The following is a 12,887-nucleotide window of genomic DNA, read 5'->3' as shown; positions in this document are numbered from 1 at the left end:
TCCAGAGGCGCCTTCGAATGCAGTCTGGATGAATTATCCTGATGGATTACACATGACCCCCAGGCTATAGCACGCTGATGTCTGATGCAATCATGCAGATGATTTCACCTAATTTCCCATATCCAAGTTCTTTGCATCAACAAAATACAGAACTTGAACCAACATAAACATGGCGAAATGCAGTGGATAAGAAGACAACGTGAAATTTAATAAAATGAGAGGATACTGCACATGTAGGAGTGGGTGCTAAGTCTTTTAGTAATATCCATTGAAGAGATTTGTTGACTTCAACTACTAAGAAAAATAGTCAGAACTTTTTCCCCCTGAGATTGGCTGCTGTTGAAGACTGTTAATCTTGTTTCTCCCTCTCAAAACATGGTAAAATTAATCTTTAAAACTTGAGAATGCTTTCCCATTCCTTACTTGGAGAAGAGAGAATGATAAAATAAAGAGATCAGACAGTTTACGATTAAAGTCTATAAAGCACAACTGATGCAGATCAAAACACTGATCTCAGTTTTAACACGTGGCACAGCCACTTGAACAGACTCTATTTAACCAGTGAATTTTGTAAGGAGATTTTGCGTACGTAAGCTACGATTTTCTGTAAATTTATGACTACTTACAGAATGTAATTTTATCTTTCTTAATTAAGCAACGGTAGTACCAAATCTATTAGTCATATAAGCAAAAATACATTTTAAAGCATTCATTTTAGCTCCACATACAGTGGAACTCTCTCTGATACAGTGCACTAATCCCTCCTCTTCTGTTTAGCTCCTGTACACTCTGTTTCCCTGCTCTTTATCAGCATCACTGAAAGACACTGCATAAACCTCTTGCTTTTCTCAATGCAGACAAGAAAGTTCACAAAACCAGAAAAACAGTTCCATGATTAAGAAACACTGAAGAATTAAGACCACGGAGACCTCCAATTCTAAATAGCTTTTCAAGGTATTTTTAAATGCCCTTATTTCTGTTGTCCAAACTCCTTGCTGTTTCTACACAAATCCCCAGAACTATTTCTTCAGGAAGGAATCTGCTCCTCTGTCAGAATTAATGCTTTTAACAAGCCACCAAGTACACAGTCCGCCTTCATCTTTACGGTATTTATTTGCCTCAGTACCATACTGTTTGGAGCATTTCATCCCACTACAGATGTTTCACAACATAAAATTCCCCCACACCTCCACAAGTGGGGCCATAGCTCAGTAACACCTGAAGGTGCTTTAAATTAGCGCAGCTGTGAACAAAAGCAAGCCTTGTCTGTCCCTTGCTTTTAGCCACTTGTTCTCACACCCTTCCTAGTAATGGAGGTAAACAATTCTGTAGCCATATGGTAAACCAAAACAGGGACTTGAGATGAAAAGAGCTGTTAGGTTTAACCTAGAGCAATCCTGCTGTTTATTTTACAGCACAAATGCAGCAGTGATTTATCTGACAGACAGATGGGGCAGTGTAAGGGCAGGGAAACACCAGCAACTGCTTTTTTCTCCAGCACTACCAACCTGTGGTGGCATTTTAAACTCCACTGAATATCAATCAGAAATGCACAAACCATCCCTCCCTGGGAAAGATCACTCACAGAAGTGGTGCACTGAGCTGAGGGACTCGGCTGGCTGAAGACAAACCAGTGCCCCTACCCATTGCCACAGTGCAGCATTTGTTGTCATCAAGGGAAGGAGGGCTGGCTGGATTACCGTTGTCTCAGCTTCCATTGATTTACTTGCTGTGGGGCAGCCTTAAAATGGTGATGAAATTACGGGCTGAGGTGTAACAAAGATGGAAACAGGACAGAAGGGAAAACACAGTATTTTGCCTTTCAAAATGTTTTCAGCTCAGGACTTCAGTGAGGCAAAGGAAGATACTTGCTCTTATAGCAAAAGCATAACATTTAAAATGATGTTACAACAAAACTTTACTGCTTTCATTTACAACACTAGCCACTTACTGGGCTCGTGATTCTTAGCAATTCATTATTTTCATCTATACATGGAGCTTTTCAATCACCATCTCTGGAAATGCAGTCTTAGCTTTCAGTCACTGAGTTTCACACAAAAGCGTAACACTTAGCCTTGCTAAATTTAACATCCAAAATATGGTAACATTTTAAAACAAATTATCTTAAATTATTGCCTCCTCAGAGCAGGTGAGACATTTGCTTCCTCTGCTACAACGTACTACCCAAAGCAACTAAAAGAACAGAGAAGAAAGATCCACTGTCTAAGATTGTGTCACAGAGCTCTTCCTTACTGATGTCAGGGAAACCTTGTGAATAAGTCTCCATGGGCAGTTATGATTTGCTTAAATAGTACCCGAGAAAAAGCAGCCTATAAAAGCAGGCTAGCCATGGGGAAAAGTGATTTACATGAGCACTCTGTAACAGCTCTTTGTGTTCAATGATGCATGTTGCAGAAGCCCTCCAGACCTACTACCCATGCTGAATCAAAGGGACGGTTCACTTTGTGTCATCTTTTGTCTGGCACACACAGCCTGCCTGCTTCCCAAGACATATCATTTACTTAGCATCTGCACCAACACGTTCATAAAAATAAACACTGTTGTGCTTCAGTGCACTAAGTGCAACACAGCAAAACACAACTGATGAAGGAAATGAAAAAGAACTCACAGACGGTCACACAAAACCAGACAAGAATAAGCAGCAGTCAAGGTCAGAATAGGCTTCAGACCCTTTTAGGTCCTCAAAAGCCTCATCATGCCAGGACCGAAGGAAATTTCACAAGCCTTATGTATTTCAACAAAGAAGCAAAAACTTCTCCAATCACACTGGTAATAGACGTGTTAAAATAATACCACAGTCATCTTTTCTTCTCTTCTGTTACCAGCCCATAAATGAGATCACACAGCCTACACTGCGGGTCCACAGTGGCATACACCATGGTGGCCTTTACAAATAGCTGGTGCTTGCTGTACCCTAGCAGTTTTACACTCTAGATACACCCCTATTTGTCTTTTACTCAGTAATGGCAAAAGGTATGGGCCAATGGGGGTCTCACAACTGCTAGAGCCTACACAATGGAAAGGATGGGAGCTAGGGACAGAGAGGAGAGGGTGAAAAGCCAGCAGCAACCGGTAAAAATCACGTTTGGCTAACACAGCCCAAGAGAAGATTGCAGGAAGGAAGCTGATGGCTTGGGTACTTGAGCGAAGAGCATCTAGATACTTCTTTCAAAAAACAAAAATGAACAAACAAACAACAACAAAAACCACAAGTTGAAATTATTTGCACTTAGCAGCTGCACCAACCTGCCCCTTAGCTTTGCTTCACATCAGGAAGAAAAGGATGCCTTGTGTTATGGAACTGAACGCCTAGAAAACAGCTCTTTGAAAATGAAAATATGAAGTAATGAAAATGCTTTATCTATCACTTTCTAATTTACCTGAGGAAAAGAAAAATCTGATTACCACTGGACTTCACCTGTGTTTAAAAGCACAAAATTTAATGCACCTTTCTTTCCACTCTTGTGATACCAGGTTCCAACAGCAGCATATAAGCAGCAATTAACAGATAATTTGGTTCGGGGTTTCATAAAACTCACTATAATTGAGTGCCACTGGCTTCCTTCTAACACACCATGTTTTCCCCACACCTTACTCCTTTTAGAGCAATGTTAAAATAACCAGATAAAGATTTATCAGGCTACAGTCCTGCTGACAACATAACAGCTGCCAGCTATGAAAACCATTGTGGAGCTGTTGGCAAATGAAGTGCACAACACGTTCCGCATACAGGCTGGCTCACTGCAGCCAGCTATTCTTTCAGAGTCACAGTCTCTTCGCTCTGAGAAGTAACCAAGTGAAACTGCACCACCACTGTCATTCACCTGTTTCTACGGCTTTCCTAATCCATCTCCCTTTCATTGAGGATATTGAGAATCTTTCACCTGCCTCATTCCTGTGGGGTTGTCTATACAAACAAACAAACAAACACATTTACATGCAAGCAGCTATACAACACAAATCTAATTAATATGACGCTTTAGTTCCACCTCAACATAAAAAAAAAAAGCACGAAGATAGGACGTATAATGAGAACTGACAAAACTGCTAGAATAGTTCAGCATTTCTAAGCCACTCAAATTCAAAAGCTGCAACTGGACATTGCAGCAGCTACTATTTCTACTGCAAGGAACAGCAGTTTAGAGACCTGAAACGATTCTGTCTACGTGGTGAAGCAACTTTAAGTAATATGGCAGGTGGCAGAGGGCCTAGGACTGCCAAATATAAGTCTAGGAAAACCACAAATGCATCACTGAATAAAAGGAAAAAATGACATTTAGGGATAAAAATAATTAACCTTTTGCAAATATTTAAAAACTGTTTAAATGTCAGACCAAGATTGACAGTGTCTGCACAATATGACTGACAGCATCACTCCGTGAAGCTTTTAAACCAACACCTTTTTCCAAATTGTGAGATATCTGCTCACAACAATTTACTGAAGTTCCTTTTTATACTACTAGCAATATTTCTCATAAATATATCAAATAGCCATCTCCCACAGCACTTCAGGTACAGAACCAAGAAAATCAGCATACTGCTTAGAGAAATGGCTCTAGCAGAGAAACTGCTGAGAGGGAGAAAAGTTAAGAAAGAGAATCTATGTGGCTGCAGGCACAATACATCTGTTTTCAGCAAGGCTGATGACCCAAAGATCAGTAGCTGGCAGGATTATCGTTCTGATGGATACTATTCCAATGATTTCGATGGATCTGAACTGAGTTTTTACATTATAAAGAGCGTAGGAATGTTAAAATACAATACACTTAAACTTTTACTGAGCAATGAAAAATGTACAAAACAAAGATATCCACAGGACAGAAAAAAAGTCTGAAAAGATCTGATTTTGTCTTTCATTTTTTTTTAATGGTAATTAACAAAACTGATGTAATACAGTCTTGCCAATGAAAGACAAACAGGCGTAAAGAAAGCATGGAAGACATACTTCTTAAAAGAAAACAAACAAAACCCTCCAGACTTTACCTATCAAAAAGAAACAGAAAAAGTATCAAGTTTGAACCTCCCGAGCCCTAAGCAATGGGTCATTTTACAGAAAAATGGATTTGCATCATTAAAGACCAGGAGGGCCCTTTAAAAGATGATTTCTTGTATAACACGGCTCCATACAGTTGTGTTGTCATGATTCTAACAAAAACAAATTTAGGATGCTGCATTAAGTTTAACTTTCCAGAAAGTTTTCAGATTTGATTTAAAGGTACCTTGAGAAAGATCATTTTTGACTATTTCTGAAGCTAGAATGCTTTAAACACTTGGGGGGAAAGAAAATCAAACATCTTTCTAACTTACTCTTAAAAAAAATACAACTACATCACAGCATATGGGTGAATTCCTTATTATTCTATACTAGAATTGCCAAGAATGACACAACTAAGTTCATAAACTTTATTCAACTTACACAAAATCATTCACTAATGCAACAGCTATGTACACTATCATAGCAGCGGTACAGAACTGGAACTTTCCTGATTCTGTTGCCCTTCAAAAAACAAGATGCATGAAATTTCTGTTAACAGAAGTTCATTTAGTTAAAAACTTAAAACTTAGTATTTTCAGTAAATTGCTAAGATCAGAGGTTCGTTCTTAAGCAGTCAAATCTGAGAAAATGATGAATGTAGGAGTCAAAATGCAAAACGCCTATCTTACACACAGACCATTGAACTGGACAAAATATCTTCTTCACGTTAGTAAAAATTAAAAGCGAGCACATGTGACGGGCACATACTCAACCCCCATTTTACACATACTCTGTTTCAAAGAGTCGTTTTTCTTCAAAAGGATTTGTATTAAATATCCTTATTAAAGCAATTACCCATAGCTGCCAAAAATTATTGTGCTTCTAACTGCTCACGCACTCGCTATGCTATTATACACTTTTATTGTAAATGTATGTCAGTTGTTTTGTACCTAGAGAGGTCAACTAAAATCACAGACCCACTGCAAGCTCACAAGGAAATATTTAAGAGTATGAATTGTCACTTACTGTCAAAGATCAGCACTCATGCACTTGATTTGCAGGGTGCAATTAGTCTCACCAAAGTCTGAGGAGTAACTAATGACTGAGCTTTAGCACCCATCAACTGTTTGCTGGCCTAAGCCCTACAGACTGCAAACTCATGGCTAATTATTTTTATTCCAGTATTTACACTGAAAAAAGAATCTGTCTAACCTAAACAGAACTGACAATCATAAAAGTAGAGATTTTGTGTGAAATGCCAGCAGTAAGCATCCAAATGTCAGGGTCTCCCAGAAGCACTATCAAGTGCCCTTATATCAATTCCAAGACCCAACATATTTCAAAAGTGAGATACCAGTAGTTAAAGAGGTACAAACTAAGTCTACCTTAAATTCGTTTCTGAGGAGTTTAGCAATCATAAATGTTTTCTTCTTTACTGCTCTTTCAAAGACTAGAAAAACTAAGTGATCACGCAGAGGAACAGCACAAATACCCAAAAAGAAACAGTCTAGGTTAAACGTTTCTTCCTCACCTAAAGGCTGGGTTTGTTTTCTTTCTCAAACACTGCACAAAGGATTCTTCAGAGAAGAGACATTTGCAAAACCAATACGGTTTTGTAGTTCAAATGTCAAATCAATCTCACAAATTAAAGAGTTACTTTTAACTCAAATTACATAAAAAGTATGAAAATACAAAGCAAAAAAGATCTCAAATAAAATATCAATAGTACAGCTCAAGCCCTTTATCACAAATAATGAAAAGTTTAACACAAAGTTACCAACAATCTTCGCCTTCACAGTTATCATGTTAATGAACAGGCTTCACAGACATTAACCCACCACTCTGTAAAAACCAGCTCTGAAAGTGTTGCAGATCCAATTTAATGCAACCTTTTCAGTTAATATTACTGCTCCATCCACCCACCCCCATAGTGTCACTTCTGTAATAAATCTGTAGTCTATGCTTGGACAATAGTTTCAGCTATGTTGCTGTGAGGACGGAACGGAGGAAGGAGAAAAAAAGAAAAAGGACTACTGTCATTCAATTACATTTGACTGAATTAACCTAAAAGTAACTCATTATTAGGGATTGCAGGAGGAGAGGAAATCCCTTTGCCTACAAAACAAATTCACTGAGTGCTTCCCCACAGTGCAGTGCACAGCTCATGGGGTGGAGGTGACATGCAATAGTGCATTTTAAAACCTTTCAAAATATGGTAAAGAAACTAACATAGAAGCAGTGGCCGATAAGTTGATCAGCAATTCCAACAAGTAAAGGATTGCATTGGTATTGATGATTATGAGCTAAACTGAAGGATGCAAGGCAACACTTAACTAGCTGATGACTGGAACTATACAGAACAGCAGTAATTAGATTAAAAACCTAACACATCATTTCTTGGAGTAAAAAGTACATGGCAGAACTGCAGAAAAGGTGACAAATTATTTTGCTTATGTGAGTAACGTAATAGAAGGTTTCTCCATATCTTGAAAGCTGAACATCACCATCTCCTTTCAGTAGCAGGAAAAGAGTTTTCCTAAAGTCTGTACTACTCTGCCAGAAGATCACTGGCTTAAGATGCACACAGTAACAATACGCAAGCTTCTGAAAGAACATTTACATTACCTTTTTAACACTGACTCAGAGACTTGATTTTTGAAGTTGTGTATGTACATGCACACCCACATACACATACATAACTGTGTGCATCGTGCTGCTTGAATCCAAAGCAAAATGTGATACATTCTGGGATCAAGTATGAGAAGTCTTAGAGTGTTTACACAAAATGGTGGTTCCTGCATTCTTTAAAGAGGAGTGGGCGATGCTAGCATGACCTCAACAGGCCCCTGGAGATGAGCTGGACTGAACAGAATCAGTATTGCAAGGCAGCCTCCCAGGAAGCATGGGGCTGCAGAACACATGTACCTTCTGCCCACCAGACCCACTTAACCACTTCAAATAAGGCTCAGTAACTAGAAGAAGAAAATTAACTTTGCTGAGGTTCTTGTTTTCAAAAGGAACAGCAACAAAAAAAAAAAAAAAAAAACACCACACCACATTTAGGTCCACAGTTCCAATACCAGATCACTCCCCCTCATGAACAGCACTCCTCCACACAATTCTCTAGGGCACTCCTCCTCACTACATCTATCTCCAAGCTGCAACGCTGGGAAGAGGAAAAGAGCATCAGAAAACCTGAATCAGAAGACACATCAGTTAAGCCTGGCAGAACTTCATGGCCTGGTCTTGAAATATTCTTCTGTATGCCTTGCCACCAGGACGAAGGGGATTTGCCTCAGCACTCCTGCATACATAGCACCAACCCCTGAATCCTCAAGAGTCAGCATTCTGTACTATTGCATCCTCACAGCACTCTGTGTTCTCAAGTGAAACTCTCCTATTAACAAGCAGTAAGTAGTTCAATAGAGCACTGCCCTCTCCATCATAAAAGACTTACTCTAATGTTAATTTGAAGGATAATAAATCTTTCATCCAAAGAGCTGGGGGTCATTTTAATCAAAATAATCCCTTATGGTTTGTCTCTAATCCTCCTCCTCCCCTCCCAGCCAAGGACTATGGATACAAAGAGCAAGGAGACAGCGCTCAACAGACAACAGCAAGAGGAGAAAGCGGCACTCCTATGAGGGGCAGCACATGACAATTATTCACATGGCAGGCAGTTTTGCAGTAGTGCTTCATATTGACATGGCAGCTCTCTGCAAAAGCAACAGGAAGAAGACACCAGCAATGGGCTATGCTAGTGGCTGGAGCCCTCCTCAGTCCCGTTACAGATCTCCTCTTCCAAGACATCTATGGAGATGCTACCGCCTGTCTCCTTGTCTTTCCATCTTGCTCAGCTAATGGATATGTGTCTACAGCCACCTTCTCTTTGTCTGCTTCCTTCTCCCCAAATCAGGCCACCTGTTTTCCATATTTATAGCTGGAGGACATTATTATATCCTTTCAGGTACAAAGTTCACAGTTGGAAGGTTTTCTTAGTCACCAAATGGGACAGATTTATTTCCAGCTCTGGGCTGAGCCCAGAAAAAGCCACAGTTATCTATTGCCCTGCTGGATGGGCAAGCAGAGGTGAGAGCAAGAGCACTGCAGAGAAGGGGAGGGCAGACAGAAAGGCACCAGAGAGCTATGGAGAACAGCCAATGGATCCAGGAGTACTGCAGTTCAATCACAAGATACAAGGACATGGAAAACTGTTTCACTAGGCTCAATGCACAGAGTCGTTCCTTCTTTCTCTTAATGTTTCAGATCATAGTAACACAGCACTATACCTTGAAAAACAAATTCTCTTTGCTACACCGAGGCAGATGTTTTTTTAAGCTAGTGATAAATCACGTTCCTGTAGGAGGCTCCATTATGAAATAACATTCTTAAAGGTTGGTAGAGCAAAACATGTGAATCACATTCAGAAACAAGCATACTAAGTTTAATTTTTCAAATAAAAAGTTGCAAACAAATCTGCTTCAAATTACTTAGGTATCAACTTCAGCATCTAAAGTTTATTTATAACTTAAGGCCTTATTCCAGTTTTGTATGCAAATCCATATTCACTAGGAATGCCAATGGATGACTACCGAAATATGTGCATGATAACAAAGTTCATGTGCCCTACAATCTGTACCTTCAGAATAACTGAGTCATGACTTAACTTCAGTTTGGATGAAAGATAAGCAACCACTTCTCTCTTAGCTGTTTTAGGTTTCTCTACACCCCCCAGAAAAGTTAAGTTTAACCAACAAACAGGCCATGCTGGATTTATGTCAATAGCTGAACATCTGTAAAGAGCACTAGTTCTCAAAATGCAATCTACAAAGAGCAGGAAGCTTATACAGTGCCGGCTTGCTTTCATTCACAGCTGAAAAACAACTGAAAATGAAAAACATGAAAAAGAAGTACAATTATACTACAAAAGAGCTTAAAGCAACTTCCCTGCAACCAGGAGCTAGAGCCACCACAACACTGTTTCAAAAAATCACAAGAGGTGACTTGCACAGCAGGCACCTAGCTGATCCTTGATGCATGGGCGTGTATCACATGCAGTACCAGGCACTTCTCTCTTGGATTTTTTTCAGTGTTTCCAAATATGTTAAACTGTTAAACCTCACACAAAATGCTCTTATTTTCCAAGACAGCGAGACACTGTTCAGAACCCTGTCCCAAAGAATGAATTACTGAATGATTTTCAACGTGACAGACTGGAGAAAAAAAAAAAAAAAAAAAAAAAAAAAAAAAAAAAAACACCACTCTAATCCTGCAAGATAATGCAGCAGGCTACTACGTGAAAAGCCTATTCACTGCAAAATTACCTGCACTTTTTCATTCCTAGCTTTGATTCCCTAGCTAGGCTGGAAGGGGAGAAGGAGAACACTTGACCCAACATTCAAAATAAGTTTCACATCGACCAAAAACATATTTTTACATCAGTTGATACCAGTAAGGTGGTCTCCAGAAAAGCAGGTGAGAAATGAAAACACTCTGCCTTCAGAATAAGATCTAAATACCATATAGTATGTGAGGCTTAGAGCTGCTGAACATTGAGAAAGAAAATGAACAGTTGCTTATTAACAGAGGATCAGTCTCCCTAATGTAGTAAGTCAGGCTAGGTTCCTCCACAGCATCACTTACTATATTTTTCTAAAAGAGCTTAAATGCAACTCTGTGGGATTTGCTAAGCCTTGGGTATTTTCCCTGACAATCAAAATATTATCTTGGAAGTCCATGCACATATTTAATACAGTAAATTAGATTTATGCAGACTGAGAAAGACAGTTTCATTTCCATATGGGACTCCTTCACCAAATTAGAACTATGCCAGCACTTGAAGACACAGGATACTGCTCTATAATTACCTTCAAGGAGGTTGTAGTGAGGTGGGCATCGGTCTCTTTGCCCAGGCACCAAGTGATAAGACAAGAGGAAATGGCCTCAAGTCGTGCCAGGGGAGGTTTAGGTTGGATGTTAGGACAAATTTCTTCACTGAAAGGGTTGTGAGGCATTAGAACAGTCTGCCCAGGGAAGTGGTTGAGTCACCACCCCTGAAGGTCTTCAAAAAACATGCAGATGTAGAACTTAGTGACATGGTTTAATGGGGGGCTTGGCACTGCTAGGTAAAAGGTTGGACTGGGTGATCCTAGAAGTCTTTTCCAACCTGAATGATTCTATGATATGGCCTCTTCAACCTCCTCTGAAATAAGATAAATGAAAATATTTAGACAAGGAAACAGTTGCTCGCAAGCTGGATTTTCGTTGAAATTCCAACATTTTCTCATTACAAAGGACACTGTATTCAACAACAGCAGAGACCCTAACCTTTTGTTACCAAATAAAATGAAGCTTGTCAATGAACAGGTTCCCCTCCATGTCAAAAGCAAAACTACTGAGCCAACTATAACCATTAACTGGAGGGATGGGATGTTGTAAATTGAAATTCAGGTTAGGAGCTCATCAGTGGTTTCTCTGAGTACAAAAAGATAACATGAACAGCGTATCTAAACACCTGCTACCCATGCAGCCCCACTTCTTGCTGCACAGTACCACCCCCTCTAGAACACTCCTGAACACTCACTGAGCCAATTCAACTTACTGATCTGTAAGAAAACTATGTCTCACCCCCCACCCCAGTTATTTCAGTTTTCTCCTGGAATAACAAACTCAGTCTGCTCTCCAAAAGGTCAGACAAGTGTCAGGTCAGCACAAGTATTTCCAGCACGTGTCCAAGAGCACATGATGCTCCAACAGCACAAACCAACACCTTGCCTTGCAGCTGGACTCACACAGAAAAGACAAAACGTTCAAATTGCCCAATTTCCTCTCAAAAACAAATGGATCTTCTCTTCCTCCAGCACCAAAACAAAAGTATGCCAAATGCTTTCTAATGTCAGATTGATATGTGCATAGGCTGAAGAAAGATAAAAAGATGAGACAATGGATTAGTCTGCTCTGTGCACACTCCTCTAACCATTTCCCATTAAAGAATCTTGTTAAAATGTGTGATTAACAGTACACAGCATCTATTTCCGATTCACTGTGCCTTTAAATGCAGCACTTGTAACATTCAAATACATTTCCATCTCTCTTTGAGATGTGCAGAAAGTTATGTGAAAACAGAGCTGAGTTTCCAAAATGAAGCCACACCAGTGCAAGAAGCAAGCAGAGCTGAAAACTATTCCTTTTCTCAGCTCCCGTATTCACAGAAACTAAAGTTTCAAGCTGCCGTCAAAACGTTCATTCCCACCACTTTCTCCCAAGCATCTGATCAGAGTGAGTTACCGTGCCACCCTCTGATCTCCTGCCACGCAGTGACCACATCTCGCCCTGTAATTTTCGCTGTGCTGAAGCCGATTCCACCCGAGGAGGAGAGATCTCACCGACCCATCTAACCAAACAAAAAGCCAATCGAGCAACCCTCTCTACCCCACATTCCTCCCTCTCACCCCGGGCTCTCTCCTGCAGCTCCCTGGGCGCTTACAAGCGGCTTTTCACAGCAGGCAGAACCTCCCCACAGCCTCCCCCGGGGCTGGGACCGCGGCTTGGCGAAGACCCGGGGCCCACCGCGCCGCAACCGCAGCCGGGGGCACCCCCCGCGGCCCAGACGGGTTCCTGCCCCCTGCACCCACCTTTCTGCGCCTCGGCGCCCGGCAGCGGGACGTGGAGGAGGAGGACGAGGAGCAAGAAGAAGCCGAGGCGGAGCAGCGAGGCCGGCTGCCGGGTCCCCGCGGGGAGCGGCCGCCCCGGGCTCACCATGCCCCGCGGCGTGCCCGGCGCTCCGAGGGCATGGCGGGCCGGGCCGGGCCGGGCCGGGGCCGCGTCTCTGCCCCTGCGCCCCGCGGCCGCCGACGGCCGAGCGAGCGCCGCCGTGCTGACTAAACCTAAT

The 12,887-nt window shown here is 41.1% G+C and overlaps 1 protein-coding gene across 1 annotated transcript in view; it reads right to left on the bottom strand.

The window, feature by feature from the left end:
* DCBLD2 (discoidin, CUB and LCCL domain containing 2) overlaps positions 1–12,867 on the bottom strand; it is a 44,282-nt gene extending 31,415 nt beyond the window's left edge. The window contains exon 1 of the mRNA XM_035314959.1: positions 12,631–12,867. Within this exon, the coding sequence (XP_035170850.1) occupies positions 12,631–12,757 (127 nt within the window). The 5' untranslated portion in view covers positions 12,758–12,867. The remainder of the gene's footprint in view (positions 1–12,630) is intronic.
* Between the last annotated feature and the right edge of the window lie 20 nt (positions 12,868–12,887).

This window comes from Oxyura jamaicensis, chromosome 1, assembly GCF_011077185.1.
Source record: "Oxyura jamaicensis isolate SHBP4307 breed ruddy duck chromosome 1, BPBGC_Ojam_1.0, whole genome shotgun sequence".
Taxonomy (NCBI): Eukaryota; Metazoa; Chordata; class Aves; order Anseriformes; family Anatidae; genus Oxyura; species Oxyura jamaicensis.
Note: the sequence above shows the minus strand (reverse complement) of the source record. Positions and strands in the feature narration are given on the sequence as shown.